The sequence below is a fragment of the Scaptodrosophila lebanonensis genome, unplaced genomic scaffold (assembly GCF_003285725.1).
Source record: "Scaptodrosophila lebanonensis strain 11010-0011.00,11010-0021.00 unplaced genomic scaffold, SlebRS2 tig00000150-arrow-arrow-pilon, whole genome shotgun sequence".
NCBI lineage: Eukaryota > Metazoa > Arthropoda > Insecta > Diptera > Drosophilidae > Scaptodrosophila > Scaptodrosophila lebanonensis.
Genome location: NW_022060592.1, coordinates 197,852 through 219,623, shown reverse-complemented (window position 1 = coordinate 219,623; position 21,772 = coordinate 197,852). Strand labels below are relative to the sequence as shown.

General features: G+C 36.9%; 1 protein-coding gene across 4 annotated transcripts in view; it reads left to right on the top strand.

Moving 5' to 3' along the window:
• Positions 1–933: 933 nt before the first annotated feature.
• LOC115629447 (peptidoglycan endopeptidase LytF) overlaps positions 934–21,772 on the top strand; it is a 70,650-nt gene continuing 49,811 nt past the window's right edge. The window contains exons 1-2 of one of the 4 annotated variants that reach the window (XM_030525908.1): positions 934–1,159; positions 4,880–5,004. In XM_030525908.1, the coding sequence (XP_030381768.1) occupies positions 4,957–5,004 (48 nt within the window). In that variant the 5' untranslated portion in view covers positions 934–1,159; positions 4,880–4,956. Of the gene's footprint in view, positions 1,168–4,879; positions 5,005–21,772 lie in introns of those variants that run through there. The other 3 variants (XM_030525909.1, XM_030525912.1, XM_030525910.1) reach the window with 3 other exon arrangements.

The following is a 21,772-nucleotide window of genomic DNA, read 5'->3' as shown; positions in this document are numbered from 1 at the left end:
AAATGTAATGTCTGCCCAAGCTCTGTCCGCAGCTGTTGTTGGTGTTGCTGCTGTAACATAATTATGTACTTCGTATATACAAGTGCATAAGTATTTAACTTAATTAATTAATTCAGTAATTCTCTTAACTTTTTCTTTTGTGGGGTGGGTACAGGGTGTTTAAGATTTGAGCTTACCCGACTCTAGCATTCATTTCTTGTTAAAAAAGTTATAGTTATATATAAATGTAATCAGCTATAGCTGTTGGCAAAGCAGCTATACCTCAAAAATCAAAATTAATAAACGAAACTAAATTCATTAAGGAAATTTAATTTTTAACTTTATAGCCTGTCTCCACTTATGCATGTATGTATTGAATATTTTTTACTTAATTAAGTTAATACATTTAATTAACATTTACAGGGTATTTAAGAGTTGAGCCCGCTCGATTCTAGCATTCCTTTCTTATTTTATATTTTATATTCTAAGTATACATTTTTATCTGAGCTATAAGTCATTGTACGTTGTCAATTAATTTGTAGACTTAATTTGCAGTAGATTATTCTTCCCATACTAAAGCTGGAAATTTTGGAATTTCTAACTCACGTTATTTGCAGAAACCCAATTGGGAGAAGTCCCATTTAAAAACTGCTGGTTACAGCAGCTATTACTGACGACGCGTCGTGACGTCACGAAAGAGAACATAGAAAATGGCCCTGTGTCTTGCCATACTATTAACAAGTAGTTCATTATACCATGGAGAATTTAATTCTTTAAATATGAACTTGCTCACTATACGCTTGATAAAAGAACGTAACAAAGTGAGCAGAGTGGACACTGAAGACAAAGAGCCAGCTGTGCGCTCACAAACTTAGTCAAACCAGCCAGCCAGCGCCGTTCCAGTGAAGCTTGTCGACAAGTCAGTTAGTAGCTATCGAGTTCTGCTTAAAGTTGGTTGTCAAGTCGTTGGATCGGTTGTAAGAACGCGCTTTAATATCTGGGCCACATCTTAGCTATTTGTTTCTCGTTGTCATAACCTCGTGAACGGTGCGTTTGTGTAATCGGTCCGACAAATAGAAATTATACAAAAAGTTTGCGTTGCTTCAATTACCAGCTGCATTTAATCGGATTTCCCGGCATAACCTTCAACGATTTTCTAACAACATGTTGACGCATTGATGTAGGCATGTGTGTATATTAGCAGAGTTCGATACAACTACTAAAGATGTATACATAAATAAGTAAAAGTTATCATTGTGTATGTTATCAAAAAAAATCATTCTTAAAAAAAAAATATATATATATATATATATAGCTGCAGAAACAACAACATTAACAAAGAAAACGGAACATTTTTGCAAACAACCAAAAATTAAAATAAAGAAAAATTAGTCAACAGCAAAAGATCACAAAAACACGCCTTCGTTGCTTTTAATTTTGTTACTATGAGCAAAATAACATCGGAAACCTGTACATTTTCTATACATTCACGTCAAGTCATATCAAAAGGCTCCATATATTTTCTTAACAGCAGAGATAAAGTTTTCGTTACTCATATGTATGTATGTACATAAACACACGCGCAAGGCGATAACGAATTTTTAGTTGATGGATGTTTATAGTATGTAAGCACATACTACGTACATTTAAACCCAAACGCTTACTAACTTAGCCACTGCACATTGAACCCAAATGAAAACTTTTTTCGCGGAAACGCGAACAATGTACACATATACAGACCTTTTGGTTGGTACATCTGATAGTCCTAATAACAACAAAGAACATACGTTTTTTCAAATCATCAAACTTTACTACGAGTATATGATCTTCCCATGTTTTTGGATTTGCCCCACAAATCACCTTAACAATAAATCGCGATTTCCGGAAAATATTCAAAGATAAAAGCACTTTCCATAAGCTCCGGAGGGTTTTCGAAAGTCAGACCATTATGCACTAATTATGGTTATCACCTACAACTTGAAACAAACGAGAGAGAACGCTACAGTCGAGGAAAATAGCCTGTACTCTCCACAAAAAAGGAAAATTAAAAAAAAAAAACAAGAGAGAACGCTACAATCGAGCAAGCCCGACAGTAAAAAAAAAATTAAAATTAAGGGTAAAAGTTTTGTGCGAATGTATGTAACACAGAGATGGAGGCGTGGCAGACCCCACAAAGTATATATATTCTTGATCAGGATGACAAGACGAGTCGATATAACCATGTCATTCAGTCCGCCCGCCTGTCCGTCCGTCTGTAAGGATCTTAGAATGTATAAGAGCTAGAATAAAATTTGGTATCTAGATTCTCCTAAGTCCGAGAAAGGACGAGTTTGTGTCAATTTGAAAGAAAGTTATAGCCATAAATATAATCTCTGCCCAAGCTCTGCCCACAGATTTTGTTGTTGCGCTTAATGCTTACATACACGCATATAAACATGCATAGACATGATTCTGATGTAAATGTATGTTGTTGTAAACTGTAAATATGTCTCTATTTATGTATGCATTTAATATTTTTGATTTAATTTAATTTATTAATTTAATTTTTTTTTAATTATTTAAAAAAAAATTTTTTTTTCTTTAAATACCTATTTTGTGGGAATAAGTACAGGGTATTGTATCCAATAATTTAGAGACGACAAATAATTTACCTCTCTTTTTGAGGAGCGGAATAATGAAGGAATTTTTCCAAATATTTGGAAAAAATACATTATCAAGAGACAAATTTAAGAGCTTTGCAATTAGGTTGTTGTCTACCCCCTGGGTCAGGAGAGCATGGAGATTTTGCAGACCTAATGCTAGAAAGAATGCAGCATCTGCTTATTATGGGCGAAGATATAGAATTTAAAGAGGGAATCCTAAAGGTGCACGAATTGCGATTATAGGGAGGATAAGTGAAAAATATCCGATTCATTGCGAAATTTATATTTTGAAGAAAAAAGAAGAAGGTAAAGCTGACGATTTACGTTTTCAGCTTACAAAATTGTAAAGCTGCTTAGGAACTTGGACAAATAAAGCTTTACAAGTACAGTGTTCAAGATACTCAAAGTAACATTGAGATTTGAGATTGCTTTAAATTTAAGCTATTATTTAATTCATTCGAAATAGAGAAGTCATGTTGTGCTAAGGGAGTAATTTGGTTCAAGCCATCAAAATACCAGGAAATATTTGCACTTAGGTAGTATATCCTACAACGCTTTGCTGGTTATCAACATTTGGATATAAGAGCATTCTTTACTAGCAAATATTTAAGCGCTCGACGAGTTAGCAAACTTTGTGGCGCAGAAATCGATTTCGATATCTTACTTTTTTTAAATCCAACGAGATATTAAAATGTAAATCGACATTCTGCGCGATGTTAAAATCTTATGTGTTATTTAATGTGGAAATAAAGGAATATGAGTTCCAGAGATCAGGATTAAACCACAAAAGCTACCGTTATTATCTACTACTACTCAAATAAAACTATACATATATATTCATCTCATTCATAATAAGCTTTCCAAGTCGCGTCAGTCCATAAAAACTTTATAACAAAGTAAAAAATAAGATTCTAACCTGTTAGCAGGCCAGTCCTTCAAAAAAAATAAATTTGCTGCATTAATAGGCCCAATTGCAGCTATGATACTTAGTGCACCGATTAAGATGCAATTTCAGATTACTAAATTTCGGTAAAATATCTTAATAGCCATCAAAGTTAGTCTAATATATGTATATGACTCTTAGACAGATGAAGGCAGTGACAGGCGGACATGTCTATATTGATACTCGTAAGCCTGAGATGTGCCACGCTTAGACTTTCTAGTATACTTTATATCAGCGATGGGCACGTAATGGCTCTTTGGGCTCCCAGGGCTCTTTCCGTTATGTTTTGGTAACTGGCGACAGCCAGACGCACAAGCAAAGTACCGATCTCGAGCAAACTTACAATAACAAAATACACGCAGTGTTGTCGCCAGCCAGACGCACAAGTAGATCGATGCAATAACAAAATACACACAGTGTGTGTACTGATGATCGATTTGCAATACCCGCTGACGGTCACTTATGCACTGACATTCAAAGTGTATTGACAAATTATAAATTATAGTGTTTCAGTAAAACTTTTATGATTTTCGTCAAGTTATTTACTTATAATCTTACTTATATTTGATTTAAAACTGAACAATGGCTAATGAAATTAATATTTCCGAGATTGAGACGCGGTATTTGAAAAACGATTCAACGATTTCGATGAAGCTAAAAAGTTGATAAAAATATATTTGAGTCCAAAAGATATAAATATAAAAGAACAAGACTCAAAATATCAAATGGAGCTATGTGACTTACAATCCGACTACCAAATACTTTCAGTGAAGGAATTTGGAAGTGAATTTTGAAAAAAGTGTGTGGCAAACAGTATCCAATGCTTCAATTAGAAGCAAGTTTTGCCAGCACTTATGTGTGCGAAGCTGCATTTTCAAACATTTAATATATTAAAAATGTTTATAGGAATAAATTAAGTGACATAAATTTATCAGATTTATTACGAATTGCTTTAAGTGAAGAGGAAATAGACTTCGAAAAATTATTAAATAAATGTTCATAAATGTGATCAACATTTTTTTCGGCGTACTTTTTTTCCCTAATTTTTGCTCGCAGTTTATGATGTTCTCATAACCCAAAGGGTAGTTTTTGTTGTAGATGTTGTTGTAGGACTCCCAAACTAAAATTTCGTGCCCACCGCTGCTTTATATAGTACATTGCGGGTATTATGAAGGTATAAATGAGGGTGTAATGAGGCGCAAATTATTAAATCCTTTTAAGAAGACTTTTTACCTAACTTGAAAATAACCACCGTTGGTTTATTAAAACACGCTTGGAGTGAATTATGTTTTTTTCTTTCCAATGAAACGTGCAGATTTTATCTATTCTAAAGGGGCAACTGTTGGATATTTTTGCATATAGACTGAGGAAAAAACGCATTTAAAACCAAAAATGGATTACATCGTTAAGGCCTACAAAGATTGGAAACTGCACTCGCAGGTAAGCTTGGCGAATACAAAAGTGTACATTATTGACAATCATAAACCAATATTTCCTGATATATTAGTGTAATTCTATAAGTCTTTACCTAGACATTTTTATACCCTGTACCCAAAGGGTTAAACGGTATAATAGTTTTGTACGAATGTATGTAACAGGCAGAAGGAGGCGTGGCAGACCCCACAAAGTATATATCAGTATGACAAGCCGAGTCGATATAGCCATGTCCGTCTGTCCGTCCGTCCGTCCGTCCGTCCGTCTGTATGAGCGCAGGGATCTCAGAAGGTGCTTGAATCTCTGCCCGCAGCGCTTCCCGCAGCTGTTGTTGTTATTGCTGCTTTGGTTCAAATTTGTGCTGCATACATACACGCATATTAACACGCAGAGACGCGATTCTGATGTATTTGTATGCTGTTGAAGCTGTAGACATGTAGCTAGAATAACCACTATACTATACTATACTATACTATACTATACTATACTATATTATACTATACTATACTATACTATACTATACTATATATACTATACGATACATATACTAGTACTAACTATACTAGACTATACTATAACTATACTATTACTATACTAATACTATTACTAACTATACGATACTATACTATACTATAACTGATACTATAACTATACTATACTATACTATACTATACTATCTATACTAATACTATACTATACTATATACTATCACGAGACGAGACGAGACGAGACGAGACGAGACGACGAGACGAGACGAGACGAGACGAGACGAGACGAGACGAGACGAGACGAGTACGAGACGAGACGAGACGAGACGAGACGAGACGAGACGAGACGAGACGAGACGAGACGAGACGAGACGAGACGAGACGAGACGAGACGAGACGAGACGAGACGAGACGAGACGAGACGAGACGAGACGAGACGAGACGAGACGAGACGAGACGAGACGAGACGAGACGAGACGAGACGAGACGAGACGAGACGAGACGAGACGAGACGAGACGAGACGAGACGAGACGAGACGAGACGAGACGAGACGAGACGAGACGAGACGAGACGAGACGAGACGAGACGAGACGAGACGAGACGAGACGAGACGAGACGAGACGAGACGAGACGAGACGAGACGAGACGAGACGAGACGAGACGAGACGAGACGAGACGAGACGAGACGAGACGAGACGAGACGAGACGAGACGAGACGAGACTATACTATACTATACTATACTATACTATACTATACTATACTATACTATACTATACTATACTATACTATACTATACTATACTATACTATACTATACTATACTATACTATACTATACTATACTATACTATACTATACTATACTATACTATACTATACTATACTATACTATACTATACTATACTATACTATACTATACTATACTATACTATACTATACTATACTATACTATACTATACTATACTATACTATACTATACTATACTATACTATACTATACTATACTATACTATACTATACTATACTATACTATACTATACTATACTATACTATACTATACTATACTATACTATACTATACTATACTATACTATACTATACTATACTATACTATACTATACTATACTATACTATACTATACTATACTATACTATACTATACTATACTATACTATACTATACTATACTATACTATACTATACTATACTATACTATACTATACTATACTATACTATACTATACTATACTATACTATACTATACTATACTATACTATACTATACTATACTATACTATACTATACTATACTATACTATACTATACTATACTATACTATACTATACTATACTATACTATACTATACTATACTATACTATACTATACTATACTATACTATACTATACTATACTATACTATACTATACTATACTATACTATACTATACTATACTATACTATACTATACTATACTATACTATACTATACTATACTATACTATACTATACTATACTATACTATACTATACTATACTATACTATACTATACTATACTATACTATACTATACTATACTATACTATACTATACTATACTATACTATACTATACTATACTATACTATACTATACTATACTGCCACGCCTTCTTCTGTCTGTTACATACATTCGCACAGAACTAGTATACCCTTTCATCCTTTGTGAACAGGGGTATGCATGTGTTGAATATTTTATATTTTTTATTTCGCTCTGGCGTGTGTTAAAAATATATTGCGATTAACGCCAAATTAACCAAATTAATTCGTGAAAAGACGCTCAGGGTATGCATGCTCGTGTGACCCATGTAAATTTATCATATATTGTGATTAGAACTAATAAAAACGAACTAAATTTTGTGAAAGAAATAAAGTAATGCCAACGATTAAGAGCATAAGCTCTGTAAACAACAAAGAAAAAACAAGTAAAAAAGCTAAAGTCGGGTGTCCCGACTTTGAAATACTACTTAAAAAACAATTTTTTTTTTCGATTTTACCTCTCTCGGTATTCGAACTCACGTAAATTGCACATTTACCTAGCAATTGCGTCTGTGTGAGTATATGTATGCCTATGGGCATCTATTCGTGTCTGTGTAATCATGTTAAACATGTTAGCAGTCAACCAAACAGCAACATCAACAACGGGGGGCAGCGCTGCAGAAGCAAATATATTTATGTCTATAACTTCTTGTTCAATCGGTCTATCATAGTGAAACTTGGCATACGGACACATAACAACTAACTGGGCGTATTTTAGTTCGAAATTCCAAGAATTACGGGAGTTACGATTTGCATGGGAGAGGGGGGAGGGAGGGAAATTCCAAAATACACATTTTCTGCGGATTCACATAAGGCATCTTGGACTAAAATTTGGTGTTCCTAGGTCTTATACAAGGTGTGTTCCAAAGCAAACAGGACTTTAAAAAAAAAACAGAACAAATGGTTTTTTCGGCAAAATCAATTTATTTTATTCAAAATAGTCTCCTTCTGCCTCAATACAGCTTTTTGCACGATCCAAAAGCATGTCGAACGAGTGTTTTACCTCGTTGGTCGGTATGGCCGCCAGTATGCCGGTGCAAGCCTTTTGAATGGCCTCTACGTCTGCATAACGCTTTCTTTTCATGGCCAAATGCATTTTTCTGAAAAGGTAGAAGTCGCACGGTTCCATATCAGGTGAATACGGCGAGTGGTTAATGGTTAAAATGTGGTTTTTGGTCAAATAATCCGCCACAAGCGTTGATCGATGAGACGGATTCTGAGCAATTTTTGGTCGTCAGTCAATTTGTGCGGAACAAACCGTGCACACACCTTTCGTAAGCCCAAATGTTCGGTCAAGATGCGATAAATCGATGTTCAATTCAATTTCCATCAATTTCAATTATGATTTCGTCTGATTTTTGATTAATTCACGCACAGTTTCGATGGAATTTTCGGTGATCACGAATTTTGATTGGCCCACATCTTGATCATCATTTATGTCCTCACGACCACTTTGAAAATGTGTGTAGGCAATCATCGCCATAAACTTGTTCCATCAATTGAAACGTTTCGGTAAAAGTTTTACCAATTTTAAAACAAAATTTAATGTTGGCTCTTTGTTTGAAGCTCATTTTCGCACCGATAACACAAACATACTAACACTTAAAACGCAATAACTTCACTTCCAATCAATGAAATGTCATTAAATTCTCACTGGACAATCGATAAGGATAGCAGATTCTAACGCACCAGTCGACATATAGATAGCGCCACCAGGGTGCGCTAGATTCAAAAAGGCCAGTTTACTTTGGAACGCACCTTGTAGTCTCCGAGACATAGGCGATTATACGAATGAAAAATCGCGAAAACCCCCATAGGGGGAAGTGGGTGGTGAAATCAAAAAACTAAAACAAACTTGTATAGCGTACACACATAAGGCATCTTTGTGCAAAGTTTGGTGTCTCTATCTCTTATAGTCTCTAAGATTCAGGTGTTCATATGGACGGACAGACAGACAGGCAGGGTTAGATCGACTCGTCTTGTCACGCTGATCAAGAATATATATACTTTGTGGGGTCTGCCAGGCCTCCTTCTGCCTGTTACATTTTTCAGCTTCCGCAAACCTAATATACTTCTGTACATTTCATGTGAGCCAGAATCGTACTCGGAAGCAATAACAACAAGACGAACGTCGACTTTCGTCACTTCATAACATCGCGTACTTTTCTATACGCGCACCCGATGTAACGATACCAACAACAACGGCATTACTGCAAGCTAATTGGGAAAGAGAACGCTCTCTCTCCCATGCGTTAATATACTCACCCAGCACATTGCAAAGTGGGTCATGGAGAGCCCAGTGCCCGTCTCCAGACCCCTACTGTTTTACCACTGAATTGTTGATAACAGCAACGACCAGTACAGTGCCCTCGCTTACAACTATGTCTTCAACTTCGACAACTACAACAACACCAGCAGTCTCTCAGCGCCCGGTATTGTCAACTCACTGCGACCTCCCCATCTCCCAACCGAAAAGTACGCAAAGCGCTAACGGAGCGTTAATACAGACTGGGCTCGATCGCTATGTGCAAATTAAACGAAAACTAAGCTCACAAGCAACTAAGAGAAACAACGCACCCATAATAACTAAAACAGCAAAAAACACTGTGCCAACCGAGGCGCTGAAAAACAATAGATTCGCGATTCTCAGTTTACCTGAAGAAACGCCGAAACAGCTAAGGCCAAGCAACTAAAGCCACCACCTATTTATGTGCGTCAGGCAAATTGTACGGAATTGGTTAAAAAACTCACTACCAAAACAAATTCTATGTCAATAATAAGGGGTAGCATATATGAAGCTAAAATACAAGTCAACGATGAAAACACCTATCGATCACTGGTCAAATACCTCGACGATAAAAAGATGAACTACTACACCTACCAACTTAAAAGTATCAAGGGATTACAAGTGGTTATCAAAGGAATTGAGCTAACGGTTCCAGTCAGCGAGATAAAAGATGGACATAAAGATAAGGGCTTTGAAGTCAAAATGGCAATGAACATAATAAATAGAAATAAAATTCCCCAACCAATATTCAAGGTAGAACTGACACGTGACTGTGTGCCTATAAATAAAAACGAAGTTCACCCAATTTACAAGCTGCAATATCTACTACACAAAAACCTATTGTATCCTACGAGCAGTCTGTGTTGCCTGCGGGGATGTACATCTCAATGAGGCCTACCCTGTAAATAAGGAGGACCCCTCTGCTAAAAAAATGTAGCAACTTTGGGGGAAACCACACTGCCAACTAAAGAGGTTACCCTGTATACAAAGAGTTAAAAAGTCGCCTAAGCCAACAAAAATCCGCAGCTCGAAAACCAATCATCCGACAAAACTTGCCGTACATACCATCAACTACGATTCCAGGAGTATCTTTTGTTAAGGCGGTAAGTTACACCAACGAGTCGTACGCCTCGGTCTCTAAACAAACCACTGCAGGAATAATGAAACTACTACCCAATATACCACTGCAAATCCATCCCAATTGCCTAGTGGGATTGAATCAATTCTGGCAACTCTAACAAATAAAATGGTAGCAACACAACAAACGATGCAGGAAATTATGCGCAACCAAAATCTCCTTCTGGAATTACTAATCAAACAGAAATCTACTTAAATGGCTTCACTAAAAATATGTTTCTGGAATGGGAATGGCATTTCACAGCATAAATGCGAGCTCTTGCAGTTCCTCAATGAACATGACATTGACGCCATGCTCATACTTGTATTAGAGACTCACCTAACAAACAAAAATTATTTTCATCTCTCATGCGACTCATCATCCCAATGGTAAAGCTTATGGAGGTACTGGCATTCTTATAAAGCATCGCATCAGACACTATCCGCTGCCATCATTTGCTACAACTTATTTACAGGCCTCAACAATTCAAATCGAAACTCAAAGCGGCTAAAATTCTTCGATCTGTTAGGTGACCGGTTTATAGCACCTGGTGACCACAATGCCAAACACACACATTGGGGATCCCGACTCATCAACCCAAAAGGAAGATAGCTATATAACGCTATAACACCACGAAACAAGCTTGACTTTATTTCTCCGGGCTGGCCTACATATTGGCCCACAGATCCAAAGAAGCAACCAGACTTGATTGATGTTGCTGTTACAAGAAGAGTGCCCCACTTCACCACTTCACCACTTCATAAAACCAGTCGTGTTCCCAGGCATATTGAAGAGCTGCTGCGAAATAAGAGAAGGCTTCGGCGGGAGTGGCAAGCGCACAGATCACCTGACTCAAAGGAGCGGTTAAAAATAGCCAACCATCTACTACGCAAAGCCCTAGAAGATGAGAAACACCGAGCTCAAATGGACTACGAGATATATGGATCAACTCTCCCCAAACAGTAAACGATTCCCATTGTAGAAAGCTAAATCAGGCGTATGTCCACCAATCGAGAGTGAATCACCATTACGTACAGAAAGGGAAAAGTGGGCTCGCAGCAACGCAGAGAAGGCAAATCTATTTGCCGCCCATTTAGAAAAAGTCTTCAAACCACATCCAGCAACAAATAGCTTTGTGCTCCCACTAACCAATCATCTTGAAGCTACCACGCCTATCGTATTTCAAGTTGGAGACGTTACAAGTGTCATTAAGGGCCAAGTTTCAAAGCAAAAACAAGATAGAACGCTACAGTCGAGCAAGCCCGACAGTAAAATAGCCTGTACTCTCCACAAAAAGGAAAAATTAAAAAAAAAAAAAAATTTTTTTTAAATAAATTATTAAAACAAGTAAAAAAGCTAAAGTCGGGTGTCCCGACTTTGAAATACTCTGTACATATGTTTACAATAATTATAGAAAATAAAAAAATTAAGAAAATAAAAAAAAAAAACTTTGATCGATTTTACCTCTCTCGGTATTTGAACTCACGTAAAGGGTTTATAATTGCACATTTACATAGCAATTGCGTCTGTGTGAGTGTATGTATGCCTATGCGCATCTATTCGTGTCTGTGTAAGCATTTTCGCAGTCAACCAAACAGCAACATCAACAACAGCCGCGGGCAGCCCTTGAGCAGCGCTGCAGCAGCGCTGCATCAGCAAATATATTTATGGCTATAACATACGGACACATAATAACCAACTGGGGGTATTTCCAAAATTTTAGTTCGAAATTCCAAGAATTACGGGAGTTACGATTTGCGGGGTAGAGGGGGGAGGGAGGGGAATTCCAAAATATACATTTTCTGCGTATTCACATAAGGCATCTGGGACTAAAATTTGGTGTTCCTAGGTCTTATAGTCTCCGAGATATAGGCGATTATACGAATGGAAAATCGGGAAAACCCCCATAGGGGGGAAGTGGGGGGAAAATCAAAAAAATAAAACAAACTCGTATAGAATACACACATAACGCATCTTTGTGCAAAATTTGGTGTCTCTATCTCTTATAGTCTCTGAGATCCAGGTGTTCATACGGACGGACAGACGGACAGACGGACAGACAGACAGACAGGGCTAGATCGACTCGTCTCGTCATGCTGATCAAGAATATATATACTTTGTGGGGTCTGCCACGCCTCCTTCTGCCTGTTACATTTTTCAGCTCCCGCAAACCTAATATACTCTTGTACATTTCATGTACAGAGTATAAGAATAAAAAAAAATTGGATCGATTTTACCTCTCTCGGTATTCGAACTCACGTAAAGGGTCTATAATTGCACATTTACATAGCAATTGCATCTGTGTGAGTGTATGTATGCCTATGCGCATCTATTCGTGTCTGTGTAAGCATTTTCGCAGTCAACCAAACAGCAACATCAACAACAGCCGCGGGCAGCGCTTGAGCAGCGCTTGAGCAGCGCTGCAGCAGCAAATATATTTATGGCTATAACTTCTTGGTAAATCGGTCTATCATAGTGAAACTTGGCATACGGACACATATTTACTAGCTGGGGGTATTTGCAAAATTTTAGTTCGAAATTCCAAGAATTACGGGAGTTAGAGAAAATCGCATTTGCGGGGGAGAGGGGGGAGGGAGGGGAATTCCAAAATATACATTTTCTGCGTATTCACACAAGGCATCTTGGACTAAAATTTGGTGTGCCTAGGTCTTATAGTCTCCGAGATATAGGCGATTATACGAATGGAAAATCGGGAAAACCCCCATAGGGGGGAAGTGGGGGGGAAAATCAAAAAAATAAAACAAACTCGTATAGAATACACACATAACGCATCTTTGTGCAAAATTTGGTGTCTCTATCTCTTATAGTCTCTGAGATCCAGGTGTTCATACGGACGGACAGACGGACAGACAGACAGACAGGGCTAGATCGACTCGTCTTGTCACGCTGATCAATAATATATATACTTTGTGGGGTCTGCCACGCCTCCTTCTGCCTGTTACATTTTTCAGCTCCCGCAAACCTAATATACTCTTGTACATTTCATGTACAGAGTATAAAAAATGAATGAATTAATTAATTAAAATTTATTAATTAAATTAAATTAGAATACATGTTTATGTTCAGTTTTAACAGCATACATTTACACCACGTACCTATTCCTGTTTATATGCGTGTATGTATGCAGCACAAAGTTGAACCAAAGCAGCAGCAACAACAACAGCTGCGGGCAGCGCTGCCGACAGAGCTGCAGACAGCGCATGAGCAGCGCATAAGCAGCGATTTTACTTATGGCTATAACTTTCTTCAGAGTTGACCTATCATGATGAAATTTGGCACACGGACACATTAGTACTAACTGGATGTACCTTCAAAATTCCGAGAATTACGGAAGTTATAAGAAAAAACACGAATTGCGGGGGAGTGGGGGGGGGGGGGGGTGTATCAGAAAAAAAAACAAACTCGATCTGCCTAGGGCTTATAGGAACGAGCTATGCAGTATATTTTCTCACCATCATTTTCAACAGCATGATGAAATGGGGCTATTATCCTCAACAATGGAGAAAACTTGTCATCACAATGATCCATAATGCCGGAAAGAACAAGTCTCAGCCATCATCATATAGACCTATCAGTCTCCTGCCGCGCCTATCGAAGATATTTGAATATACACCTGAATCACATCAAGCAGCACCTACATACCAACAGTGTAATCCCAAATCACCAATTTGGTTTTCGCGAAAAGCATGGAACCATTGAAGAAGTCAACCGAATAACCTCTGAGATACGAAATGCATTTGAAAAACGAGAGTATTGCTCCGCCGTTTTTCTAGATGTCGCCCATCCAATTGAAGCTGGTGTACCTTAAGGAAGCGTGTTTGGACCGACACAGCAGATATACCGACAATCAGTCAACAACAATTTCGAAATTTACTGATGATACTGCCATCCTAAGTCGCTCCAAGTGCCCAACAAGAGCTACAGAACTCTTATCATCTCACCTCCATAAAATAATGACTAGCAAACTGGCGCATACATGTAAACGAGCAAAAGTGCAAACATGTCACCTTTACCCTAAATAAACAAACTTTTCCTCCATTGTTGCTAAACAACATCAATATTCCACAAAAAAACGATGTAACTTACCTTGTTGTCCATTTGAATAGACGGCTTATTAAAAGTTATTAATCTACATTGCCTTATAAACGTCCGTTCAACACTAAAATGGAATATAAAGTAATCTTGTACAATGCAGTTCTCAAACCAATTTGGGCATATGGCTCTGAACTATGGGGAAACGCTTTCATTAGTAATTTAGAGTTAATCGAGAGAGCTCAATTGAGGATACTGAGAACCATCACTGGGGCACTCAGGTACATAAGAAGTGATAATATCCGCGAAGATTTAAATGTGGGATCTGTTAAAGATGAAATCGCCAAGGTGAAAGCAAAGTACCAGCTTAAGCTTCGGAACCATCCAAATAGACTTGAGACTTTAACTTGGCAGGCTAGCCAAACACGGCTCCGACGAAGAGACCTCCCAACCCAGCAAGGGCCGTAATTCAAATATTTAATTGTAATTAATTAAAGAACTATATTAATATAAGATTTGACTACTTATCGTAAGTCTCCGAGAGAGAAGACTCAATGAATAAGTAAAACTTCAAAAAAAAAAAAAACAAGTAAAAAAGCTAAAGTCACTTTGAAATACTCTGTACATATGTTTACAATAATTATAGAAAATAAAAAAAATAAGAAAATTAAAAAAAAAAAAAAAAAAACAAGAAAGGTATACGGATTAATAATCACTAACTGGGTGTGTCTACCAAATTTTATTTCAAAATTCCAAGAATTACGGGAGCTATAGAAAATCGTAGGGGGGTGCATCGGGAAAAATGAACAAACTCGTACTTTTTCGGGCTCAGGAGATCTGTATAAGTTCGGTTATTCTAGCTCTTATACTTTCTGAGATCCTTGCGTTCATACAGACAGACGGACACACAGACAGACGGACATGGCTATATCGACTCGGCTTGTCACCCTGATCAATAATATATACACTTTGTGGGGTCTGCCACGCCTCCTTCTCCCTATTACATACATTCGCACAAAAGTAATATAGCTTTTTACCCTTTGGGTACAGGCTATAAAAATACTTTTCATATCTGGGCATCCCAGGTATGTATGCTGTTGAAACTGTACTTTTTGCTGTTGAAACATACACGTAGAGAATGATAACTATCGATAGTAGAGTATGAATCCTTCGATACTATCAATAGTTCCATCGAAGTTTGAATGCAATGAAAAGAATTAAAGAAAACCATAATTTATTTATTTATTATTGTTAATTATTGAGAAGATATATTCTTGTACATGTTAGTGTTGAACAAGCGTATTTTGTTTTAAATGCTTTTTTCCATCAAATGTGTCCACAAAGTTTCTCTCTTTGCTGTGGCGCTTTCAATTTTGGGTACAGAGACTGTTGTTTCTTAAAAAGAAAGTCTTACTCATTGAAACATGATACCTTTAACTTTTGAGTAATTTGTCCACTTTTTTCCAACTCCAACCTCAGCCTACACCACCAATCGACTTCCACAAATATTATATTTGTGTTGTAAACAAATCATTGTTATTTAGATTTTTCATGCAAACGTTTGAGCTCGTTTTCCCCCCTTTGGAGCTCGAATTTTCCAAAATCTTCTTAGTGGGCACCTAGACTATGAAAGGATACTTGAGTCCAAATATCAGCTTCCTAGCCTTTACCGTTTGGGCTGTGCGTTGATCACCAATCAGTCAGTCAGTCAGGACAAACTGTTTTATATATATAGATTAATAAATTAAAATTGCACTTACCTATTTTCTGTATTCCTTTTAACGTGCAGTTCTACGAACGAACTATATAACTATTAACTTTAATTTTCTTTTCTATGGCAGTAGGTACAGAGTATTAAAGAGTTGAGCCCGCTCGCAAAGGCAAAACTTATAATTCTTGTTAGCACTATATGTACTATGATTGTTGCTAAGGTTGATTCACGACAATTGCTCTTTTTCAAGATAATTCCAAAAACAAGTAAAAAATCTAAAGTCGGGTGTCCCGACTTTGAAATACTCTGTACATATGTGAAGAATAATTATGCGTGTATGTGTGTGTTTGTGTATGTCTCCTGTGCCTGAGCAAAGCAGTAACAACAACAACAGCTGCGGGCACTACTTGGTCTTATATACATATATGGCTATAACTTCCTGTTAAATCGGTCTACACGAACATTGTGGGGCTTGCAACGCCTCCTTCTGTGGGTTGCATACCTTCGCACTAAACTATTCTAGTTTAGCGTATTCACTCAACATTTAATGTACAGGGTATAACAAGAATGGAAGGTTGGTGTTGAATTTGAATTGTCTATTTTAATTTCTTAACTAAAAAAAATTACAATATATCGATCGGTTTCCTTCTGCTTTATTTTCACTTAGCCAGTATACCCTTTTTCTTTTGGGTAGTGGGTATAAAAAATACGGTGCTTATACAAATTTCATGCTTATAGCCATGTACATATTTATATATCACCTAAATTTTACGTTTGTAGAAAGCTCTGTATCTCCGAAAAGTATACTTTCATAATGCGACCTCATTCATTATAATTTGACTATTTAATCTCCCAGATTACGCTAGCTATTAGTGCTTCGTTATTTGTAAAATCTCTTCTATATATATAGTACTAGCAGGTATTGCCCGTCAACCCGGCTCAATATAATGTTTCCAATTGTATTTATTTTGTATGTGCATAACCTACCCATATGTTTTCACCTTATAAGTTACCAGTAGGAAGGCATTTAAGGTATTTAAATGAACATGTTCTGTTCTTGACAAAAAATTGTTCAGTAGTCCGTTACATTTTTGTTCTTGCCAAACTATTTCGTTAAACGTACATGACCACTATAACTAATATTTTTTAAAGCTCGTTTTCCCCCCTTTGGAGCTAGAATTTTCCAAAAGCCTTTCTTTGTGTGCTCCTACACTATGATGGATACTATGAAAGAATACTTGAGTCCAAATTTCATCTTTTACCGTTTGGGCTGTGCGTTGATCACCAATTAGTAAGGACAAACTGTTTTATATATAGATAACGCAACGTTTTAAGATAGACTATGTGCAAAAAAGGGGAATAATTATAAGGGTATATCCTAATTTTAAATTCACATTTGAGTCTTTTCGTGCCATATTGAGTCAATACGGTCACGCACAAACTCGGAATATGAAACACGGCCTTCGTGTCAATGCCGTGCAGCGATGAGCCACGATCAAAAAGCACTGACAATTCTCATCTCAATTTGCTAGAGTAAAACTTTCGATATTTGAAGCCACCGATACGATTAAAATATCGAAGTTTGAATGCAATAAGCAGAATATTTAAATAATATAATCTAATTATTTATTGAGATCAATAAGAACAAATCATATACATACATACATCTGCCCGCAATGCGAAGCAGAATATGCGTAGCTCCGTTATTCGGTTTCTTCTTTACTATCGCTTACGCAGTCGTTGCCTAGCGACGGTAACTGTAAACTTTTGGCGTTTTGCCTTTGCAATTAACATTAAATGGTCAACACGAAAGAAGAAGAGCGAGCCAATGACTTGCAGTTGTTGTTGTTTTTAGAGCATTATTTTTTTTACAATCAAACAACTGTGTTCGATTGCCCAATGTATACATTAATACGAATGTACATACATGCTATATTCATACACAGGCATACATACATACATATGTATGTTTCTCTTTACTTTTTCAACCGTACGTAGAGAACCGCACACATAGACACGAACTGTTGCTTGTTGTGTGTGTGAGTGTGTGTATGTGATGTCCCCAACTATTTGATATTTGTTGTTGCTGCATAAAGTTATTAATGAAAACACTAATGCCAAATGCACTAAACAAAGAAAAAATTACTTTTAAAAATGTTATATAATTTTCAATTAATTAACATATCTTGCTCTGTCAGTGCAAGACGAATGTACATACATACATAGAAGTGCATATATGTATGTATGGACATTCACACATTAGTGTCTCACATTTTGCTTTGGCTATTTCAATCGTTTGCACGCAACTACACGAACAGCTGCTTGCATGTATGTATAGTATACTTAGTTGTCCCCAACTGTTTGATATTTTGTATTGTTTGTTCTGCCTGCTTTGGTAAAATGCATATTTTGAAAATCCTTGAATGCAAAGTTGTAGATTTAGTTACGTAGATTACATTACCCAAATTTTAAATCGAACGGACTAAATTTATAACACAAACTTTTCATTTGAAATAGTGAATAAATATTAAAACCCCAATAATTCAAGCTCCAACACAAATTTCGAAAATCTAAGTATGCAGTTTTGATTGTATTCTTTAATTGATTTGATTTAGAAACCAAGTTTTATGTCGATCGGCTAAAAAATGCGGATTTTTCAAACAAACTTTGGAGCTCGTTTTCCCCCCTTTGGGGGGCGCATCTACACCATGATAGGATACTTGAGCCAAAATTTCAGCCTCCTAGCTTTTACCGTGTGGGCTGTGGGCTGTTGACGCGGTTTGCTTTTGTGCCCCAAAATTTTTTTACAGGAAAACTCTATTTTAGGCTCCAAAAAAAAATATCAAAATACCAAGTATACAGTTTTTCTTGGAATTGTTCTGAGAGTATACAAACTAAGTTTGAAGTTAATCAGATGAAAACTGTAGATTTTTCATACAAACGTTGGAGCCTGTTTTCCCCCCTTTGGAGCTAGAGTTTTCCAAAATCCCTTCTTAGTGGGCACCTACACTATAAAAGAATACTTGATTCCAAATTTCAGCTTCTTAGCTTTTACCGTTTGGGTTGTGCGTTGATCACCAATAAGATAGGACAAACTGTTTATACTCTGTACATGAAATGTACAAGAGTATATTAGGTTTGCGGGAGCTGAAAAATGTAACAGGCAGAAGGAGGCGTGGCAGACCCCACAAAGTATATATATTATTGATCAGCGTGACAAGACGAGTCGATCTAGCCCTGTCTGTCTGTCTGTCCGTCTGTCCGTCCGTATGAACACCTGGATCTCAGAGACTATAAGAGATAGAGACACCAAATTTTGCACAAAGATGCCTTATGTGTGTACGCTATACGAGTTTGTTTTATTTTTTTGATTTTCCCCCCCACTTCCCCCCTATGGGGGTTTTCCCGATTTTCCATTCGTATAATCGCTTATATCTCGGAGACCATAAGACCTAGGAACACCAAATTTTAGTCCAAGGTGCCTTGTGTGAATACGCAGAAAATGTGTATTTTGGAATTTCCCTCCCTCCCCCCTCTCCCCCGCAAATGCGATTTTCTCTAACTCCCGTAATTCTTGGAATTTCGAACTAAAATTTTGCAAATACCCCCAGTTAGTAATTATGTGTCCGTATGCCAAGTTTCACTATGATAGACCGATTTACCAAGAAGTTATAGCCATAAATATATTTGCTGCTGCAGCGCTGCTCAAGCGCTGCTTAAGCGCTGCCCGCGGCTGTTGTTGATGTTGCTGTTTGGTTGACTGCGAAAATGCTTACACAGACACGAATAGATGCGCATAGGCATACATACACTCACACAGACGCAATTGCTATGTAAATGTGCAATTATACACCCTTTACGTGAGTTCGAATACCGAGAGAGGTAAAATCGATCCAATTTTTTTTTTTTCGTTTTTTTTTTATTTTCTATGATTATTGTAAACATATGTACAGAGTATTTCAAAGTCGGGACACCCGACTTTAGCTTTTTTACTTGTTTCTTATAACTTCCGTAATTCTCGGAATTTTGAAATCAATTTTGGTAGGTACATCCAGTTAGTACTAATGTGTCCGTGTGCCAAATTTCATCATGATAGGTCAATTCTGAAGAAAGTTATAGCCATAAGTAAAATCGCTGCTCATGCGCTGCCTGCAGCTCTGTCGGCAGCGCTGCCCGCAGCTGTTGTTGTTGTTGCTGCTTTGGTTCAACTTTGTGCTGCATACATACACGCATATAAACACGCATAGGTACGTGGTGTAAATGTATGCTGTTAAAACTGAACATAAACATGTATTCTAATTTAATTTAATTAATTAATTCATTCATTTTTTTTAATAATTTAATTTTTTTTTTATTTTTCTTTTTTGTGGAGAGTACAGGCTATTTTACTGTCGGGCTTGCTCGACTGTAGCGTTCTATCTTGTTTGAAATTTGTCTTGGAGCTTGAATTATTGAGAAGGAGGCATGGCAGACACTCCAAAGTATTTCCTGTGAAAATTCCCTTGGTCGGGCACTCACATCCTTGCATCCTTTTGGGCATTATGAAACCGGCAACATAGATTAGCTATATTTTTTGCCGCGCAGCTTAATTTATCTCGCTACTTGGATGAATTAAGCTGTGCGGCAAATTATCACTAAGGGCACAATGCAAATGTTATGGCAATAGAGCCTACTGTGATGTACATAATATATACTACATACATATGTATGTACATACGTGCGCAGTAAGAGCGAACAAATTGCAGTCTTCTAGTCTCCCACGTACATACAAGTATTCAAATTATAACACACACAATTTGTATATACAAAGAACATATCTACAATATAGCTCCTTCAGTTTGTACTGTTTGTACATAAGTATGTATAAAAACTAACAAACTATTATAAACTATATAATAACTTCGAAGTTGGGTTTGACGCCTTAATTGATATAGTAGTTTCCTTCCAGAAAAAAATCTCATATACCGAAGCTAGAAGTTATTGTACATTTCTAACACTATGAAAGCAAATATATTCTATACATATGTATGTATATAATCACAAGTTATTAACAGCCATACTGCGGCGACCGTAAATATTTATTTTTATACACTGTACCCAAAGGGTGAAGGGGTATACTAGTTTTGTGCGAATGTATGTAACATGGAGAATAAGGCGTGGCAGACCCCACAAAATATATATATTCTTGATCAGCCATGTCCGTATGTTCGTCCGTATGTCTGTATGAACGCAAGGATTTCAGAAAGTATAAGTGCAAAAATTAACAAACTTGGTATCCAGATTCTCCTAAGTCCGAGAAAGTACGAGTTTGAGTTTTTTTTTGAAAAATCGCTGGTCACGTTCTGCCTGCAGCTCTGCCCGCAGCTGTTGTTGTTGCTGCTGCTTTGGTTCAACTTTGTGATGCACACATTCACGCATATAAGCACGCAGAGACACGATGATGTAATTTTAATCTAATGAAATTGTGCATAAACACTTATGTATGTATGCATGTGTTGAATATTTTATAAATATTTAATTTAATTAAATAATTAAATTTTTTTAAATAATTTTTTTTC